The sequence below is a fragment of the Nannobrachium achirus genome (assembly GCF_963921795.1).
Source record: "Nannobrachium achirus genome assembly, chromosome: 11".
Taxonomy (NCBI): domain Eukaryota; kingdom Metazoa; phylum Chordata; class Actinopteri; order Myctophiformes; family Myctophidae; genus Nannobrachium; species Nannobrachium achirus.
Window position 1 is genome coordinate 43,441,745 of NC_137820.1, and position 22,656 is coordinate 43,464,400.

The 22,656-nt window shown below is 41.7% G+C and overlaps 1 protein-coding gene across 1 annotated transcript in view; it reads left to right on the forward strand.

Annotated features, from left to right (window-relative positions):
- Nucleotides 1-642: 642 nt before the first annotated feature.
- tspan33b (tetraspanin 33b) overlaps nt 643-22,656 on the forward strand; it is a gene marked incomplete at both ends in the record, with an annotated part of 30,088 nt that continues 8,074 nt past the window's right edge. The window contains 5 exons of the mRNA XM_080736185.1: nt 643-732; nt 5,440-5,497; nt 12,038-12,165; nt 12,950-13,024; nt 19,940-20,035. Coding sequence (XP_080592311.1) covers nt 643-732; nt 5,440-5,497; nt 12,038-12,165; nt 12,950-13,024; nt 19,940-20,035 — 447 coding nt within the window. The remainder of the gene's footprint in view (nt 733-5,439; nt 5,498-12,037; nt 12,166-12,949; nt 13,025-19,939; nt 20,036-22,656) is intronic.

Here is a 22,656-nt window from a genome sequence, read left to right on the forward strand (position 1 = left end):
TAGTAGGCTACACATCTATGGGAGATTTGTACTAACGTGTTCCACCCCTTCACTGGAGCATTTTGACTTTTAAAGAGAGAGAGAGAGGGGGGGGGCGGGGGGGCGGGTAGGTATAGTCTACTGTACACAAACCAGTTGCAGGCTGACAATACAGTCAAAGCTCAGCATCCATTCAACTGCGGCCAGGCCAGAGATACTTTTTTGTGTAATGTGAATCACGGCTGTGCAGGACGGTTCTGGGCCCTGCCAGCATGGTGGTGTGTGTGTGTGTGTGTGTGTGTGTGTGTGTGTGTGTGTGTGTGTGTGTGTGTGTATGTGTGTGTGTGTGTGTGTGTGTGTGTGTGTGTGTGTGTGTGTGTGTGTGTGTGTGTGTGTGTGTGCGTGTGCGTGTGTGCGTGTGTGACTGTGTGTGCGTGTGTGTGTGTGTGTGTGTGTGTGAGAGAGAGAGAGAGAATGGGGGAAGGGGAGGGGGGGTTCACAGCTCCCATGTGTCCTTTTTTTAGCTTGCCTGTTGCTCATTGGAACCCTACCCCTCTTCACAGCTGCTGATTGGTGGCCAAATAGCTCTGCATGCGGTGGAAAACCTACTTCTGGGATTATATGGTGGCAAAAAACAAAAACAAACAAACACCACCCTAAACCATGGACGGGACTCTGAGCCGAGTAGAGACGTTTTCTTTCGTCAATCCTTGGATCCGGTATTTCCTCTTCTTCTTCAGCTTCCTGTTCTGGGTAAGTGGACGTCTTTCTGCATGAAGCTTCGCGGCAGCCACTGCTGTGGGCTGTGGCTGGTCACAGTATTTCTGACTAAACAACAGAAACCCAGCCCTGCTCACAGGTAAAAAACAACAAACAATAAATCCTGAAAATATAGGAAGAATAGGTTGATAATATTTGTATTCAGATACGGTAGTATCTTGCCAGACTCCTCACGGCACGACCCGTTTTAAGATGATTTACAGTACTAATATTGCGCCACTCATTTAGGCCATGCATCAGCGTCGTTGTGGCTCATCAAACCTGTGAAGTACCACTGGAGCCATTCAGCTCCTGTCTACCCTGCAGGTTTATCAGGGGAGGGAACTGTAATAACACGGCACAGATGCCTGTGGTTTTGCACATGTCCTCGCAGTGCTCTGCAGCCTGCAGTGATCTCATCTATAGGCTACAGGACAGAGATCCATCTATGTGGCAGATTTCCATTTCCAAGATAGTGCATGCTCTGAGTAAAACACTAGTGCAGGGCCATGCAACAACTGGGAGTGCTACGCAAACAGGCATAAAAAGGATGGGTTGACCTTGTAGAACATCCACTGTATATAGATGTTCAGTATATCCATACAGCATACTAAAATTCCAATGTTTGACTATACTGTGAAAAGGTTTCCCACACTTGTTCAGCCCCATCCATAGCCAGACACTCAGCCTGAATTCTTATTTCGTTTCACTCCATTATTCAGTCTGAAGGATGCCCTCTCGCCGTTTTCTGAGATGGGGGGTGTGGCCAAAGTGGGACTCTTTGACGATTGGTTCATACTGGATCGTCTCCATCCCCATTGGGCCGGTTTGATTTTCAACTGAGAAATTAAACCGGGAGGGAGCCAGGCTAGCCCATCCACACTTTGCTGGGGTTGAATGAAATGGTCATACAGTTGTGTGCAGCTCTGGTCAATTTTTTCATGTCAAGGACCCCCATGATATGTATTTGGCTGCGGACTCCCATTTGAAAATATTTTCTGCCAGGGAATTCAAACTGTTCCTCACTTTGACCCCTGCCCCCAGGGGTTCCAACCAGTCCACTAAGTAATATGTTTGGTGTGCAGAACTAAAAGTATTTAACGCTTTTAAAAAATAAATGCACACTTTGACCACAACACGAAAACACGTTTTTCAGCATGTGTGAGAGAGCCCAGACAAGGCTTTGAACAAAAACACTGAAAGTAGTGCAGCTTGGAAAAGAAATGGAAACAAAACCTTTGTCACGTTAGTGTTTTGTTGGCTATTGTCCGACTTAATGGTTTTGTTTTGTTGATTTACTGCAATAATTTGGGTACAAAAAGGGGAGACAAAGCAAACTAATTTCTAATCAGCTGCTGTTTTATCACTACTAGCACAGAAGATAATTGTAGTTTATTTTTTTCCCATGTCAAATTAGACAATCGATCAATGACTCCCATCACCACACAGAACTAGTGCTGCTCTACAAGAGAGAGAGAGAATAGACAGGCAACACATGTGTTTACACCAGTTGTTCTCAAATATTTTTGTCTCAGGTCACCCCTGTAAATAACCTTTTCATCCACGGCACCCCTGAATTACATTTGTTAATTTACAGCAGTGGTTCTCAACCTTTTCAGGCCAGGACTCCCAAAATAATCATATTTTAACTGGGGACCCCCCCCCCCCCCACCCCCCCCCCACCCTGACGAGCACTAAGAGTTGAGGAATTACATTTGGCATAACATGGTTCTATTGTGAGAATAGCCAATCCACATGTTCACAACTCCTCGCAACGCAAGGCGATGTGAGCATGTAGATCGGCTATTTTTACAATTTCTGCCTCTATACAATTTGGCCAATGTTTAATTTGTCATTTCAGAGGTATTAAAAAGTCCTTAAATTGTCACTTTAGAAATGTGCAGATACCCTCTATACACTTAAACGTTATGTACTGAGCTTTCCTAAACTTTTTACGAAGTGGCTCGATCTGCAGAGGGCGACTGTCTGTTTCTGCGTGTCACAAACCGCTGGTCTGATTAGCATCATATTTTCGCATATACAAACTCCCAGAAGGCCATATAATTTGATTGTCTTAAGTACTAGCTCTTAAGCCTTAACTTCATACCTGGAGGCGTGGCAAAACTCGCAATGCTGTTTGGCTTTTTTGAGTGGCAATTGTGTTTAATATTTGATGCGGCAGGACTTTGGGATGATATTTTTGTCTTTTTGGGGGTTGTATTTTTTCACATGTGTTGAAGAAAACAGCCTATTTAGCTCAAATGCCCATCTCCATAGGTGGACAAAGTACTTGAGTCAAAGTATACGTACATACTCCTGGACAAATATTACACAATATAGTGCAAGTTTCTCAATCAGATTTCAACTTGGGTTAAAGTACTGGAGTACTTGCTAAAAAAAGAAGGAAAAAAGAAGGAAATGAAAACGACTTGAAGGCATAATAATCATGTTATGTTATTAATAGTTATGTTTATGGTTCATAAAACAAAACCAAAATGGTTTTGCCAATCATTTCCAGTAGTGTGGTGGTTTTTACCTGCAGAAACACATTGCCCTCTCGCTGTACTTTGACTTTTGAGTACATGTTCTTAGTTACTTTCCACCACTGTTCTTCAACAATAGATGGAGTTGCAAGCTAACAACATATAACTCAATAACTCTTGAGTTCATGTACAGTACATGTATTGATCTCTGACAGCACATCTCTGGACTGAGCAGATCGAAGCCTTATGTCTAAAGGAAAAAAAAGAAGAAAATCAATACTCAAACTGACTTCCAGTTTAAATCAAGGTCAATCGTCATAATCTTCTGACGGCATAAGAGATTACTTATACAACGTATACTAATAGTTGGCTCTGCAGCAGTCAAGCCGTCTATAAATCTGTGTCTGTCTGTATGTTAATCTCGCAAACCGGCAGACCAGACCAATCAGTGGATTTATTTTTTATTACAGTAGTTTCCCCCCTGTCCGCAGGTCCTTGTGTGTGTGCATGTGTGCTGTGTGCGTGAGTGTGGCAAAGTTTGGAAACTGCTGGACTGATCAGCAGTAAACCATTTGCACACGCTCCCAAGGAAGACACTTCCTTCCCACTTGATGTCTTGTGGGAGTTCCAACGGATCCAGACCATACTGAATAACTAACTGCCAGCTTGCATTCAGACTAGGACTTAAGTCTAAGATGTACTGTAGTGTACAGGTACATCAATGGGGGTTTTCTGATTTCTGTGTCCTCAAAAGAAGATCGTCATTATGAGACAGGCCTTTCCCCTTGGGCTCAACCTTGTTCCAGAATAAGGTCTCTGGATTGAATTTCCACATTTCAGGGATAGTCCGGTAATCGCTACATTTGTTTTGCCACCACATATGTACAGCTCTCTCCATTGTAGGCAAAGGCAGAATTACCCCAGCGTCCTTTTGGAAGAAGCTGTGGTATCCTCAGACATAAATTGGTATGTCTGATGTTGAAACCAAGTGGACCCCGGGTCCACAGCTGACAGCCAGGCCGAGGACAGACAAACGGCTCTCTGACACCCCTGTTTGACTGCCTAACTGACATAAATCCTGGATGTCCAACAACTTCCTAATGCTCAACTAAAGTAAAACAAGAAATTGCAATATTCTGCCTTCCAGACAAGGGAATTAATCCCTCACTTCACTATCTTCTTTTTCAAAGCCATACAAAACCTGGGTGAGCTCTTTGATCACGCCCTCAGATAGAGTTTTTTTCTATCTCAGGCAGATTGGACTAGTGCAACTCACTTTACACTGGAGTTGCTAGTTCCTCCCTTTCCTGTTTGCAGCTCGTCCAAAACACTGCTGCTGCCAGACTCCTGACTGGCACCTGCAAGCGGGACCACATTACCATTACCATACTGGCCTCCCTCCACTCCACTGGCTTCCAGTCAGATTCCGGGTCCTTAATGGTCTTGCACCAACATACATTTCTGAATGAATTCCCCACGACACAACCCCAGGCCACCGGGATCCTCCACTCAGAGGCTTCTCAAGGTCCCACAAACCCTTCTCAGACTAAAGTGTGATGGAGCCTTCTCTGTGGCTGGTCCAAAACTATGGAAAAGCCTTCCACACAGATTTGCTCCTTCCCTTGACACAAATCTAGACTAAAAACACCTTTTCTCCCTAGCCTTTGAACCAACTCATTGCACCCATGCCCCTCGTTTTTACCCAATACCGCCTTTGTATATTGGTGTCTGTTACACTTTTGCTGTTTTACTCTAAGCGGTTTTATTATGATGTACTTTGGTCAACCGTGGTTGTTTGCCAGACCCATGAAATGGGTAGGCCTACATAAGCAAATGTCGGTCTGTCTGTCTGTCCTGGTTTTCTATATAAAGGGTATATATGATGATGACATGATGATGACATGCCTACAAAAGGCATGATGTCATAAATGATGATGACAGACAGGGGGTCTGGCACAACCAGGTTGACCTGGTCTAGTTTATAAATACATTTGACCTGACATGTCTTGATTATGTTTTCACCTCTGTCTGTCTGTCTGTCTGTCTGTCTGTCTGTCCACAGCTAATCACAAATACATGTCCGATCTACAGTACTTCTCATTTATTGTGCGCACTGCCAATATAGGCCAAGGACACCAATCTCTGAATGTGTTTTGTAAATATTGTTCACATTAACAGAAATCGTATTTTTGTTTTGTCTTTGTCTTTTCTCCCACAGGTTTTCTCTCTGTTGATCGTTGCAATCGGGGTGTATGCTAAAGTCCAGAAGGCCACAGGTGTGTAGGATGCACGCTTAATTCTCCACACCACACGGTTCTCACACAAACACCCAGCCAACGCTTGGGGAAATGTGTTATTCTGTATCTGAATGTCACCAGGCTGTGGACTGAAGATGTGAATCCAAATGAATACAAAACAATCTCCTTTTTTTGTATAGAGTCTTGCAAAAGCAACATGGAAGAAATACACTACAGTATGTAAAATTGAAGTGGAAATCTGAATTTAACATTGAATTGTCTAATGATTGACATTCCTATGTAAAACACAAATCACCTTTATAGGCGAGAAACTAACCAGTGAATGAGATGAGATAAGTCAAATATGAAAATTCCAAAATGTATTTTAAAGGCACTTAATATAATTATTTGTCAATGGAAATGACGAACAGATGACAGCTTCCTTGTTCAGCTTTCAGTGTAGTTCCGAGACTTGTGCCTACAGTATATCTAACAGTACAGCACACAGTTGAGGAGCTCGCTCTGCAAGAATAATGATTAGTGCTGTAACAGTAACCATCAAAAAGACTTCAAGGAACTCAAGGGCTTAATCATGCAAGTCCCTGTCCTGAGCTTTTATGATGAAAAAGGCTAAACTAAACTATCTGCAGAATGTATCTAAATTAGGCCTAGGAGTGGTGTTACTACAACAATGCAACAGTCAGTGCTGCTTACGCGTTCTGAGCGCTTATGGCTGCTGGATGTAATTATGCCGAAATAGTGGAAGAGAAAGAGGCTCACACTGTCAGTACAGCACTGAGACAGATCATAAGCCGTTGGTCGCCACTACAGGCAAACTGATCATACTGATCTAAGTTTATAAGAAAATGTAAATGTGTGTCAGCAACAGCAATAGAGTGAAACACATGAGAGGTTCAGGTAACAGTGAGAGTCAAGAACTATTTCATAAAAATAAATATGTTATTCTGATAGGCCTACAGACATTAGACATCTGAACTGTGTCTCTGAATAACATTATGGACAGTAATAACTATGAGCATAACAGTCAATAAAGACAATCGGCTCATGATGTTCAGGGGACAGAAGCGGCTGCCCTAACACTTACAGTATGTCTACGGGCTCGGCCAAAGACAGTAATCAAAAGAACAGACAGTGACAAACAGTCAAAACAGACCTGAGGCTGATTCGACAAATGTCAGTTTTCTGAAAAACATATGTTGCTGTGACCCCACAACCCCTATCCCCCTTCAGCAGTTATTAGTAGTCACAAGCTCTTGTTAGTACTTGGTTCAAATATATATGGAACACCAAATTCTATATATTTGGCCACAGACCCCCATCTCAAACATCTTTCTCTGAGTTAAACATGTTAGCTTTAAAAATATATATATAGGTGCCCGTTGGCCTACTGGTCCAGGCGCATACCACTTAGGCATTGCCACCTAGGCATTGATGCCTGGCGGCGTTGCCGGTTCGATTCCCGATCCAGACGACCTTTGGCGCGTGTCACTCCCCATCTCTCCCCCATTTCCTGTCAGTCTACTGTCCTATCAATAAAGGTATAAAAAACCCAAAACAAAGCTTAATATATATATATATATATATATATATATATATATATATATATATATTCTATATAAGATTAACACAAATGTTCACGATTTTTCTAAAATAGCAGATCTACAAGCTCATAGCTATGAGCCCACTATAACTACTATTTATGAAAAGCATAGTTTTGAGCTGAATTAGACAGTATGCAGTATGTGAACCTATATAGTCAAAAAGAACTGTACAGGCTAAAGCCATATAGCTAAAGTAACAGGTGGAATTATGTCCAGGGGAGGTAGAGTCCACTACTCTCAAAGGTGCTACAGACTTGTAAAAATAAAATATATGAGGGTCATGTGGGAATGGAATGGGGAGATTACTCAGGCAAAGAAATAGAGGAAACTATGAATTTGGGTTTAGCATTTTTTCATTATAAAAGCTAAAGAGGGGACTTATTAGGCTCTTGAGTTCCTCAAACTCATTCTGATGATTACTATTCCAGCACTAATCATTATTCTTGCATTGTAAGCTCCTCATCCGTGCGCTGTGTGCTGGAAGATTTAATTCACCAAATTTGAAACTTGTCTGAACTACAGAGAACAGTGCAAAGAGACAAGAGTTTGGGAGAGTAAAGTTGTAATAGATTTTTTTACACTACGCGTCATGGAGGATTATCAACCCACACAGTACTGATTACCCAACGCATGTTATACTTTGCTTGACATGGGATACAAGAAACGAACAGATAATCGCCCACAATTATTTTCTTCAGAGATTGCCAAGGACTTGTTAATTGCAAATTGACTATGGGTTTGTCTATGTCACTTCTATAGCTCTATAGCTCATCCATGTTCGAATGGATACAGTGGGCTATAGAAATTACCAGAGAATGGAATTCAGTTGCTAAAAAAAATAAAACAACAAACGAGAACTTTGACCCTCTACATCAGTTCATCCATGAGATACCAGTAAGACTCCCTAATTGGGAGATAAGCCACTGTCAGGTCGGCAACCTCATGGTGGCAGCAAAAAGCAGCCTTGTGGTGATAGAACAGGGGCATGTGAGAAATCAGGAGCGGAGGATTTGCCAGCCAAGGAGTGTGTGTGTGCAAAGTTTGGCATGCATAGGGGCAACGGTGCCAGAGATAATAATAATAATAATAATAAAGCTTTATTTGTATAGCACCTTTCATGACATGAAATGCAGCTCAAAGTGCTTTACAGAGCAGAAAATGAAGCACAGTTACTTAACAGAAAAAATAAAATACACATGAATACAATAAAGCAGAACAATAAAAACATAAAACATTGAAGAACAATTTCAGAACAGTGTGGACGTCAATAGCATCAAAGAGATAAAAAAAATAATTCAGCTAAAAGCAAGAGTAAAGAAATAGGTCTTGAGCTGTGCTTTAAAGCTATCCACAGAGGCTGCCTGTCTTAGGTGTAGTGGGAGTTTATTCCAAACTGTCGGTCCGTAGAAGCAGAAAGCTGCTTCACCATATTTTTTATATTTCATTTTAGGCACATCGAGTAGGTCAGCACTAGAAGACCTGAGTGGGCGGTTTGGAACGTATCTATGCAGGCAGTCATAGAGGTACGAAGGTGCCAGACCATTTAGAGCTTTATAAACAAGTAAAATAATTTTAAAATCAATCCTAAAAACAACCGGGAGCCAGTGTAGCGACGCTAATAGAAAGTGTGACGTGACGGACAGACTGACGGACAGCCGGTGGAGGTTTTGATAGTAACTTGGAAAGTATACACAGATGGACGGACGGACGGACGGACGGACGGACGGACGGACGGACGGACGGACGGACGGACGGACAGACAGACGGATGGACAGACAACCCTTAAAACCATAATGATATTGATCCATACGTACAGGTATATGGAACCATGGAGTGAATGGAGGCATAATGTTTCAGAGTTGTCCATCTGTCTGTCCAGTGTCCACCCATCCCAACCTTGTAAACTCAATATATCTCAGGAAAGCCTTGAGGGAATGTCATGACATTTGTCACAAACATCCACTTGGGAGTCAAGGATGAACTGATTAGAAGAAGGTGGTCAAAGAATGGTCAAAGGTCACGGTCACGGTGACCCCACAGATCATGTTCATTAAATCCCTTCAAATCCTCAATACTAGAGTATGGAATGTAAATGGCAACTGGTTGGCAGACATACAACCATGATGTGTTATTTCTAATTTAACTCTCTAATTTGTTTTAATCATGAACGTTCTGAGAGTGTCCTTAGTCTCTAGTTAAGTGAAGTGTTCAGACACTGACTTCACCTATGAGTCTAAACTCACAATGGTACAGGACAAACTAAAGACGTTTAATAGGAATGCAACAGTTAATTGAAAGAGCAGAGAGCAGATCTACAAGCTCATCAGTCTGTGAGCTTGTAGATCGGCTGGCTTCACCATTTCTGCACAACACCATTGTGCAACGAAGCATAAAATAGGGCTTAATCAATTAATTAACATATTGAAAATATATCAAAAAATGTATAAAAGATAACTGTGCTTATCGATTATTCAATCAAATCTAAAATGTATTCGATAGAATAATCGCTATGGAAATAAATCAACATTTGCAAAAATTGCAGTGCTAGACATTTATGATGTGTCTGAGCTGAAACAAGTAGGAACTGCCTCAAACAGCCTCTGGCACAGGTCAAACTGTGCAAGGACTACATTTGAATACCATCCATCTGCGAATAGGCCTAATATACCGGCACACTCACAGAATAATATAGATTAATGTGCTCCGTCCCTTTGAAAAAATCAACTTGTAAATAAAAAAGGTAGCATTAAGGAGGTCTGGCTGGTAGAAATGTTAATGCTCTACAGAGGCAGATATAATAAATGCATCATTAGCTGCTGCAGGTCTGACCGGTCATGTTCATAGAAATAATGTTACCGTGTGCTGAGGGAGATGTTGCATATTCCATACGAGTGGAGACACATTAATTCCACATTATGACAGATACAGCGTGTTATGGAGTGGCCAACCAGTAGATGTGACATTATGTCATTAACAGTGGGATAACCGTCCTCCGGTACTGTGTACAATTACCACCTATGAGCAGCAATATGATGTTGGCCTGTGCAGTGCCAGCACCAGAGATGGATTTTTTTTTTACTTAAAGGAGTAGTTCACCCCCAAAATGACTTTTTTCCCATTGATTACTCATGCCATGGAGAGTAGAGTTCAATAATATTTTTAGTTTTTTTGTCACATTCCTAAGACAAAATTTGTATTCGAGTAAATTTACCCCGGATTCCGGATGGGGACCCGCTTCGAAACGGGTCCCCATCCGGAACGAATGGGGGTACATTTATTGTTATCACATTTGTCTTGTTTTGCGACAAAAAACTAAAAATATCATTGAACTCTAGTCTCCATGGCGTGACTAATCAATAGAAAAAAAGTCATTTTGGGGGTGAACTACTCCTTTAAGTAAAAGTATCAATACTGCAATATAGAAATGTCCGTTAGAAGGACAAGTCCGGAATTCAAAATGTACTTGTATGAAAGTATTGGCATCAAAATGTACTAAAAGTAAAAGTACAAAATGTTTGAAAACAGCAGATCGGCTATTCTGCTATTTTCAAATAACCACGGTATAAAATAGGGCTAAAGTGGTTTATGTATGTTTTATAATATTATAATGTATACCTGCAAAGTAACTAGTTACTAAAATTTTCAAATAAATGTAGTGGAGTAAAAGTACAATATTCTGAGATGTAGTGGAATAGAAGTAAAAGTATTGGAAATTGGAAATACTTAAGTAAAGTACAAATACCTCAAAAGTGTAAATGTACTTTACTACTTACTTTACACCACTGCCTAATAGTGTGCTATATGTATTCCCGTAGGATTTGCTAGACTTTATTTTTGTGGCTGTTTTGGCTTCTAAACCAAACTATCAGAAAATGGCGGGTTAAAATTTTCAGACCCCTCCCTCATTTCCTGGCGGTGGGTCACTTCAGTTTTGGCCCTATTCAGCTATGTATTCCCATAGGATTATTGGAAAATATATATATTTATTTTGCTGTTTTGGCTTCTATAGGGACCAAACTATCAGAAAATGACAAGGTTCACATTTTCAGACCCCTCCTCAGTTTTGGCCCTATTCGGCTATGTATTCCCAAAGGATTTGGGTCTTTCTTTTTTTGCTTTTTTCCCCCCTGTTTCTATACTGTAGGTGTGTTGATGTGTGGTCTATAATTCAGAAATATTTAATGGCTTACAGTATGAACTTGTTAGACAACAAACCCAACCAAAAGTTGTAGAATTGCTTTTCATTGTTGAATCATTAATTGGATGAGTGAAGTGGCCTACTTTTCAGGAAATAGAAATGAAAAGCTCAAGGCAGCTTTTCAATTGTTCAATATTTTATAAAAACCTACACAAAAGACAGAATATTTTCAGACGGCAAAAGTCACAGATCTATCTGGTATTTTTGCTACTTTTGCGTGACATTGTAGCAGGCATGTGCACACACATAGACATCAAAGGGGGCTTGAGCCCCTGCCCCTTTATCCATGAGTAAAAAGTGCCCTCTCAAGAAAATGAATGCAGTTTTTACTAAGGTGAAAGAAACGCAAATGCCCTCTTTCCATGCCATACCTGAAGGCAGCATTAAAGAGAATTGCCTTATCCAAACTCTCCTTAACTTTAATGCAGCATCTTATGTTGCAAGAATTGCGCTCTCTGTGTAGAAGTCAAGCTTTGAAAATAGCCGACCTCTAAGCTCACAACGCGTCGCAGGCTCGCAGCGCGACGCGTTGTGAGCTTGGAGGTCTGCTATTTTCACCAAAAGGCCCTTTTAGAAATTTTGTAACATTCTCTGCACGTCCCTGCATTGCAGTGTGAAAGAGGTAGGATATTAATTTACAAAAGAATAAGAAAAACATGAAGTTGAAATATGGAGATACAAGGTGTCTGCCCAACAGCAACAATATATACATGTACGTACAGTCTACATGCACTAGATAATTGTGTATTCTTATGCCAGACACTGTGCGGGACACCTTCCTGATCGACCCGGCTGTCATCCTCATCGTGGTGGGCGTGGTCATGTTCTTCATCACCTTCTGTGGCTGCATTGGAGCTCTGAGAGAGAACATCCGGCTGCTGAAGACAGTAACTGACACACTACTCACACATGAAGACAGTAACTGACACATTACTCACACATGTAGACAGTAACTGACATATAAGCCTATCGCTTTTACACTATTTGGTGTGGTCAAAAGTGATTTCTTTTTTCATGAATGTGTTACTACAGTAGTTGTCATTACAAACACATCCATGCCTTGTTTGCTCCACACAAGCCACCACAGTCTCATAAATCATGTTTTGGGGTGAGCATTCTACTGGCCAATCATAGGGCATCTTTTCCGGGACTTGGTAAAACACATAAAAGCATAACATCTGTTTAGCAGAGTGTGATGGCTTTTGTGGGACAACGATGGCATGGATGTGTTTGTAATGACAACTAGTAACACATTCATGAAAAATAAAATCACTTTTGACCACAATAAATAGTGTAAAAGTGATAGGCTTATAGGCTCCACTCTATGCTATGAGAGCTGCTGGGTTCTGCTGGGGAAACTGGACAACAGGAGCATTTGTGCTACCCCATGGACAGTCTTTATGGATCAATATAAGTAGGAAAATTAGCCTAGAAGTGATTTAGGGCAGAGTTGTCCTTTAAGTGATCGAAACCAGGGAATAACACTTAATATCACAATATTACAAAACCCCAGTCTCATTTCACGATTGATATATTATTGAATATTGTCTGTCAAGTGATAGTGACACCTCCCTCATAAAAGGGTACGTAACATCACCAAAGTGTGTGTGTGTGTGTGTGTGTGTGTGTGTGTGTGTGTGTGTGCCTGTGTGCAAACCATATCTGCCCTAGTTTTCCTTCAGTCTGATGTTGGTGTTCCTGGTCCTGCTCACCATTGCTATCCTGGGATTCTTCTACTCGGATCAGGTATTTTGTCTGTGTTTGTGCGTGCGTGTGTGCGTGCGTAGACTGCAGACTTGAAGATCTGCGTACCAAATCGCTCCCCTTTCAGGGAAGTTATGTGTGCCTTAAGTACGTTGTGAGCAACAAAGCTCTCTCTCAGACGTCTGAAGTCCCTGTCTGAATGGAGCTTGTGTTTGTCAGCAGCTGTTATGATGATGTGGATTGTGAGTTTTATTTGTTTTGTTTGTCTGGGATGCACCTCCTGCAGTCTGAGGGAGAGCTTTGTTGTGCATCTAAAGTCATATCAAAGGCAGATGACAAACACACAATGGCAAACAACTGCACCCTTTATCAGAAGTATAATGGACCTTTTCACATTTTCACGACAGAAACATGCTAAACGGGTCCGAGTTCATTTCCTGTTGCAAGTGGTTGTCAAACATCAATAGCTGACAGGAAATAAACATGGACCCTAAGATGTTCCCACGCTGTTCCCCACAGACTGTAAATCTGTGTAGAAACACAATTCCACTGACAAGGTCGCTGTCAAGTGGAAACCTTGTATGCCGCTTACTTTTCAGCAAATAGAAAACAAGGACTACCACAATTACTTTGGACCCAATGGACCAATAAAGGTAGTTTTCAAGAAAGAGGAAAACGGAAACAGAACCGAAAACAGGTCACAAATGTCATACATAGATAGTCCTAATATGAGTAAAGAGTGCCCATCAAGGCACCTGTCTAGCAATAAATACAGCAACAGATAGCCTACAGTATAGAAACATGGTTTCTTGTGCATACATAATATAGTCTCATGGCTAGTCTAGCCTGGCATGGCCAGACTAATATCAGCTGCTAGGGCAGTGATATTAGTCTGGCCCTTGAGGGGGTTCCAGGTGGTCCCCAGCTAAATGATGGAGAGTTGGTAACCAAATGGACCCTTATAGATCTTTAACTCTTGAGGGTGTAAAATGTAACCACAACTTATTGTTAAACAATTTACAATAAGTCTACACACTTACAGAATGTAGAATAATTGTTATTTTGATTTACCTGTTATCAGTCGTATGTTACCACATGATAACGGGTAACGGGTAAATCAAAATAACAATTATTCTACATTCTGTAAGTGTGTAGACTTCTTTCACATCTATACAGCATGGAATTGTGGACAAAATCCTATCCAACGATAACTACTGGTGTAAACCTACAGTAAATGTCAGTGTCAGTGCAGCAGCCTCCCAGCCCCTTCCCTAGACCAGTGGTGGTTCTCAAAGGGACTCTCTTGGTTCTTTTAGGGGGTTCTAAATTGAACCTTACAAGTCTGTAACTCTCCATTTGGTTCCATTCGTATACCGTCAGAGTTAAGAGGAGGCCTTGAAATGTCAAAGTTTGAGAACCATTGCCCTAGACCAGGGGTCTTCAACGTTTTCAGGCCCGGGACCCCTTAGTTGAGAGAGAGATGAAGCAGGGACCCCCACAACCTTTTCATAGATTCCATAGAGTTTCATCGTTTGACAGCACAATCATAAGTGTATTTTTGAATCATGTAAATTTGTGTTTTCAGATATTTAACCACTTGAATTGTCAATACTTAATAAACTTGACCTTTCACTCTGTAAACGTCTTTGCCGAAAATAGCCGATCTACAAGCTCTATGAGCTTGTAGATCTGCTATTTTTAGCTAAAGTTCTCAGAATATGGGTTCAAGGGTTCAAGTGGCTAATATAAAAAAGGAGAAAAAAATACAACGATTTGGAGGACCCCCTGTAGTAACTCTGAGGACCCCCTAGGGGTCCCGGACCCACCGTCGAAGACTCAGGCCCTAGACCCCTGGCAGAACCCCAGCTGCTGCTGAGCGGAGCCCCGCCACGGTCCCTCATCGTAGCAGGCGCCCTGGTGGTGATAAGCTCTCCTCCCCTCACTCTCTCTCTCTCCTGTGTGCTCTGTCTGTCGGCGTGCTGTACGTGCAGTCTGCCTGCTGCTAAACAGGGCCGTTTAAACAGCCTTCCCTCCCAGCATCCTGAGCCACTAAATCATTCAAGCGCTCCAGAGCTTCAAAGTGGAACCAAATGTTCCGTTTCAGCACGTCCCTTCAAGGAGACGCTCGATCGCTGCTAATTACACAGAAAGGTGCGACGGCACGGCGGGCGCCGGGGTGGAGAGACGTGCCGCTGCGAGGCACTGGAGTGAAGGGCCGCGACTGTCAATCATTAGTGCATTTACTTTTCAGATTAGGAACAAAAACATGTCAATGAATCGATTCATCATTTTACGTCACCATGTTATTTTGTAGGCCTACTTTGAGCTTGTGGATCGGCAAATCTACACTATTTAGGCAATTGGGGGATTTTTTTTTTGGCCCAAAATAGGGATAAACTAGAAGCAGTGCTCTTCCGAGCACAGGTCTCCACCAGGCCAGGCGTCCTGGTGGCCAATGTAAAAAGGGTGGCATGTGTTCTTCGCCAATGTTAGACCTTTCATGGCAGTCGGACCTTTCATGATTTGAGGCATTTTGTTCCAAAAATGGGTTTTGCTAAAGTCTACCTGCTGGTGGCGCTATAACAGGACAACATTTGTTCCTTGACGTAGTGGGAATATGTGTGGCAAATTTCACGGTAATCGCAAGATGCGTTGATGATTTGAGGCATTTTGTTCAAAAGCGGAGCAATCCTGCAAACTTTGGAAGCCAATATTAGCCAATTAGGATGGAATATGAAATATCAGACGGATCGGACTTGATCACATGACTATAGAGATACTGTGTACTGATTTGCATGATTGTTGGAGAAAATCCGATGGAGTAATAGCAAAGAATGTGTTTTACAGACAGGGGCGAAAACATACTCCCCCATGCCTTCGGCTGGTGGAGACAATTATGAATTGACTATTTCATTAAATTATCGATTATGTTTTATTTAATTGATTAATCAGGCTTAATCAGGAGCTTGGCCATAGGTAGGCTAAGCGGTGGACATTGCTCTTGTCTGTATTATCCTTATGTATGTAACCCTGTTTTTATGTTCCCTTGTGTCAAATGTTTGTATATACAGTATGTTTATACATGGCTGCTGTGTCGCAAGACACATTTCAGTGTGAACTGACAATAAAATACTATATCATATCATATCATATCATATCATATCATATCATTAGTTCACTTAACTGTTGTGCACCTAGAGACTATCAGGACAGGTAGTGAGATGGATAGATCCCATGTGGAGGCCTATTTAATCATAGTAATTCAATATGTACTTTTATTTGTACAATTTGCAGTATTTATTGTGGCGCTATTATTTTCAGTTAACATTGAATCTTACTTGCAGCACAAGACCACAAAGACAGCTGCTGCTACAAAGCTTCAAAACTACAAACATAACTAACAAATTGGGGTCAGTGGCCTAAAGCATATCAAGCTGGGGGGTCCTTGTAAAAAGGTTTGATAATCACTGTGCCAGAGGAAAGGGCACGGGGTCATCCTCCGGGGTTCATGAAGTTCACAGAAGATTTCATGGCAATCCAGCCAACAGACTGACCGTCTGACTCTAGCCCTCCCTAGAGCCCCGCTGCTAGCACGGCTAAAAATATAGCATTGTTAAATATGAATATGAAACTGGAAGCCAGATGAGCCCTCTAACACTCCTGCACTACTGATAGCAAATCCTTTTTATACGTGATTAAGCTTAGTAGCAGTTGGAATTTATGGAAACAGAAATTCACATGTCAAAAGTTCACTTTTAAAGGACGATTTCACACATTTTCAACCCTGTCTTCATATACCTGGCCCTCACGGATGCTCATTATAAGATGGTACCATTTTTGTCTACTCTGCGTCTCAGAGGAGGCCTGTGGACAGTTCAGAAACCCACCTACCGGTGACATCAGAAACCTCTCCTTTATTTCAACGTTGTTTTTTCTTTGTTTGTTTTTTGTCAATTAATGCCCTATACTCAGTGTCACACAAAAGCAGCAAAATACAAGCAAAATTAACTGAAAGTAAAAGTGGTTAAGTGGGGTTTATAAATATTGAAGCAATGAAAAGTATTAACAAGAGGAACACAGATTTCCTTTTTTTGTCCATTTCCTGAAAAGTAACCGTTTTGGTCATACCAGGTCTCCACTCGACAGCGACAATATGCAGATTCACTCGGGAATTTGCAGATTCTCTGGTTTTCCATACTCACTGTGACGCACGCACGCACGCACGCACGCACGCACGCACGCACACACGCACACGCACACACACACACACACACACACACACACACACACACACAGTATGCAATTACTGGGGCTTTGTTAATTCAACTCGCTGTGCCACATGCAGAGTATAGATGATGCAACTCCTCCCACCGTGATAAATAAAAGATCATTTACGGTGGAGAGGAATGCATATGTTCATGTCTATCTGTGTATAACGGTGCAATTGCTCACTTAAAGGACAGCTGTGTTTTTTTTACAACAAGGGCTCATATTTATGATTGTAATTAGAGAAAAGAAAAGATGAGTGTTAAAATGTTTTCATTTACTGCTTTCTTTTGTTTTAGCGATTTTAGTATTTTGATTTCAGTGGGTGGGGGCATGCGTACACGTGGCTAAATATGTCTTTTTAAACACAATAAGCTGGCAATTTCTTTGTCACTATTTACACCAGCACCCATAAGTCACATCTGCCCATGAAAGATTGCGGTGCATCTTGGGAATGGGCTTTTTGTGTCAAAATACATAATTAGCCACACAGGTTGGGGGCATGCATGCAAATCAAAATCGTTAAAATCACTAAAACGATAGAAAGAAGTAAATAAAAACATTTGAACACTCCTCTTTAGTTTTCTTTTCTCTATCTAAAATATGAACCCTTGTGTTAAAAAAACAAAGTTGTCCTTTAATGTGTGTATGATGTTTATATATCGTAGCTATCAGGTGGAAACCTATCACTGTATGTTCCTATGGGCCTGTTACGTTAGAAAAAATAAAGAATCTGTGTTTCAATGGATCCAATGTAGTTATCATTTAGTAATAAGCTCTTGTTCATACTTTTCCATTGGTTCAATCTTTATTGCGACTGAGGGTTGCAGTTTACCATGAGAAACGTCACAGCTTGTCAGTGTCCGTGTATGGTCTATGGGCAAACCCATAGACCGTAAAAATGTGTCATCATCATGTCATCATGCTCTGATGTCACTGTGATGTCAGGGGAACCACTCTACCAGAATGGTCGCTTGTCGCCCTGAGGCGTCTTACAAGTAAAAAGCTTCCAGGCATTGGTTCAATATTTATGAAATGTTACGTGAATATATCAATATTCACGTAACAGCCACGTAACAGCCAATTGCATTCACGTAACAGCCAATATATCAATATTCACGTAACATTTTTCAAAATAGCAGACCAAAACAAATGCCTCAATGTCTATAGCTGACCTTGCCCATATATGGATATTCCTGATGCCATCAATATTAAGCCCATAGCTTGGAATGCCCATATGTGGACATATTGTGTGAGTCTCATGTGGTCTATAACATAAGACATACTGTATGATGTCAGACGTCAGTCATATCCACATTTGGGAAAATATTTTGTCCACATTTTGTCCAACCAACCGCAACTCGAATCACACTTGCAAATGAATTCCGTCCAGTGCGAATTCCGTCCTGCACGACACTTTTCGCCCTTAGGGCGTCTTACTGGTGTATTTTTGTGTAATAATAATCAAAATCTACAAAGTAACTAGTAGCTAAAGAACTTCCACCACTGAATGTGAGGTTTCTGCCAGACAGCAGCGGTATGTGGGAGGCTGGTTTCAGGGCCGAACCATTATGAATGTTTTAAAAGGACATGTTATTACAGCCATCACACTCCATTAAGGGCCTCGCTGATTCTCACAGTAATGCACATGCAGTTACGCAAACATTGGACAAACTATGAGTGTGTGCACAGCTGAGCTGTTCTAATGGCTGTCATCTAATGGCTTTCATCTGGGACACCTGTGAGCTGGTTCAGTCAATCAAGTTTGTTTTGCCGTTTTCAGACTGATATTCATCATCAAACAAATTGTTGCTGTAAGGTGGAAACCACATATTGTATGTCTAAAACTGTTAACTTTTCAGAAAACAAAAAACTAGCTCAAAACTTGCCGCAATGAGACATGTTTTGAGCTTGTAGAACATGCTTTTTTGCTGCTTTTGTGTGACACGGCAGTATCACGAAGTAGGGCATTAATTAGCCAGTAGCTATGCCCCTCCCAAAAAGCTTTTGTCCAATGCTAGCTTAGAATAACTTCCTGCTTGCCAAGGTTTGCCTTGGCAACAGCCTTGGCAAGCTGCCTGTTGCTAAGCTAGCATTGGACAAAAGCTTTTAGGGGAGGCTCATAGCTACTGGCCAATTGACGTAAAAAAAAAAACAAGAACATAAAAAGTTGAAATATGGAGATAAGAGTTTTGTTTGCCCGAGAGCAACGACATGTATGTAAATGTACATGTCATAGATATACTGTACAGCGTTCACTGGAGCGGCCACCACATCAGTATAGATGCCGTGCCTCCATAATGCACAAAGCAGGAGAGGTCACTTCACAATTAAAAGCATCACAACTCTGTGAATTGTCAACCGATTTTTTAATCCGGTGACCTCGGAATGGTCGCCACCAGGTATTCCTAAACGTAACCTCAGTAAAACTATGCCTAACCCTAACCTTATTCCTAAACATAACCTCAGTAAAACTATGCCCAACCCTGAACCTAGTCCTATCCTCAGTAAAACAAACACAAGAATAGAAGAACCGCTGGGGGGGGGGGCGAGTGGCCCTCGGAAACAAATGGAGTTGAGTGTGTTTTGGGGCGAGCGTTCCGGTTACCCTCATGATATGACACCTCAAATGTACTTGATGTCAATATTCAGCGTGTAAAGTCATTGTGTCTGTCCCTTCTCTCCCTTTAGACTCGTGATGCTTTGGGGAAGTTTGTGAAGAACGCCATTGTGCACTACAGAGACGACCTGGACCTGCAGAACCTGTTGGATTACATTCAGAAAGAGGTGCTACTGTAGTCCATCTGGAGACTGGCTATCTGTAGCCAGGGCCGGATTAACACACACACACACTCACAGGGCTGCAGCCTGGGGCATGACATTTTGGGGGAGCAGGGGGAGGACACATTTTATATGGAGCACAGATTCATTCCTAAAGGGCTGTTTATAGTTCCGTACGTTTGATTTTGTGTACGTTTTGGGTGAGAGAGCACATACGTTAATTATGTCGGAATGCATAGTTCTTCTACGTTATGTGCGGGCCGACCCGCCCTCCGCTCCCATTCCGCTCCCGTTGGGACCGCGCGCCTGTATTGCTCCTCGCAGGACACAAGAGCAGAGCTGCAGAACAGAGCGATTCGGAATGCAAGTGAGACGGATTTTGGCTGAATGAACCAGTATGGTTGATATTTACAGACGTTGAAGAACGACATCTTTCCACTCTTTTTGCAGAGGAATAGTTATTTTCCTCACTACTTCCCCCACGGTTGACAACTGTTTGCCATGGGTAGTTCATGTGAACGTACGTTTTAATCGGTTTTAATACGTCGGGTTGGGTGTTGTCCGCTAGCCTACGGACAGGGAGAAAGAATGGACACCAAACGGACCAAACGGAAGAAATCTCTATCCCCCTCCGTTTCTAGTGTAGACCTAGCCTGCGGCCCTTATGTATTACTATGCATGGTACTTAAGTTGTATTATAAATGGCCCACCAGCACCGTCAGACAAGAATATATTTTCCCAGACTATAATTTGTCTCATTCTGAAGGGGTCAAAGAAAGGCTATTTCTTTTTTACCTTGCACGTCTGGTTACATTTGGTAATGTGAAATAAGGTTGAGTTATTTGTGTTTTGTTCAGAGCACACAAAGACATTAATATTACATTTTGATGATGATAGTTAAATAAAGCCTACATTATGTCAGGAGATGTGTGGGTGTTTTAATGTTGTTGATGTTTTCTAATGTGGCCCCCTTTGAAAAAAGTTTGGACACCTCTGATTTATTGCAACAAATGGAACACAGTTAAACTTGGGCATTAAAGGGATCCATGTTTGGAGATGTTCTGTGAATTTTGTTCAAGCGGCTTGCTATGCAAAATCAGGGAACGTTAAGCAAAACCCCCATAGGGATAAAATTGCAATAAATTAACATATAAGCTTTCGGCCCGCGAACCTCTAGTACGGATACAATTGCAATAAATTAACATATAAGCTTGAATCAACGGATGTCTAACGAAATCTAATAAAAGTATTTGAGCTTATGATCAGACCCTGATCAAAAGGTGGAGGCTGGGGTGGAGGAGACTCCCTTACAGAGTGTGAGCTCTGTTTGGAGTATGACAGTGTGACGTCATGAGTCATGACCAGCAGATCTGTGAAAGAGGAATAGGAAAGGAGCTGACTGACAGCTGGAGACTCTTGTGTCCTGCATATTCTAACGCTAAAGCTTCATTGATTTTGGACATACAAGGTTTCCACCTTGACAGCTTTCCAATAGAGACAGTGTCTCTATTCCCTTTTTTTCCCCAACCCTGTGCCTTGGTGCTTGTGTGTTTATGTGTGCTGGCAGAATGTGTCCCGTGTGCAGCCTACAGTATACGTTCAAACTAGGTGGAGTGAATACAGTTTACTGCAGTCTGGAGACCGCAGAGCTCTTTTATTTCAATTCAGTCCCTTTATAATTCGTTCTCCAAACCACCACCATCGCGGTGGCAGATAGCCTACTGACAATGAATCTTAATGAAATAGGCCTAATCCTCTAGAGACACTCCATTCCAGTAGTTTGCTCACCAGTCAGCAGCCAAATCGTATGCATTAACAAAAACATCATCCAGGCAGGCCATGGCATAAGTGAGAATGAGATTTAGATTGCATTTCTTTTTTAAAGGCAGGCCTTTAAATGTATCACAATTTAATACACCATTTCAGCATTGTGTGTTCCAGCCTGGAGTCACCTAGAGCAGTGACCTGTGGGTCTCCCATGGGGGTCCCCATGATTTGGGTGGGGTCCCCAGAGGATATTGAAGTGACAATTTAAGGACCTTTAGACCTTTTTTATACCCCGTAGACACTGGTCAAACATTGGCCAAATTGTCAAATGTTTGTCAAATCTGATTATTTTGGGGGTCACAGCCTGAAAAGGTTGAGAACAACTGACCTAGAGCCTCCAGATAAGATAAGATAAGATAAGATCTTTATTGGTTCCGCAGGGGAAATTCAGGCGCCAATGCAGCACAGCAGTTAAAAACAGATTACAGGAGACTCGCTCCAGGCAACATAGCTGACAGCACGACACACCACCCAGCAGAAAGCTCGATACTCGTCTCTGGCAGATTGTCTATAAAAGATTGATACACTTAAGCTGTTGAATGTGCCATAGATTTGCACAATCTCCATCCACATCTACATGTAGTCGTGTAAAACCTTGTAGTCAATATTCGGTACGAATCCATACAGTAGTTACTGAAGTCTGTTTGAAGTCTTACTGAAACAGACTTTGAAGCAGAAAAAAAGCTCTCAAGGCAGCGCTTCTTCTTGATAAACAACGATTAGTGTGAACATATTGTAGCCTAATTATGTTATCACATAATCATTCATTATTATTGTATGATCATTTTTTTATTATAACT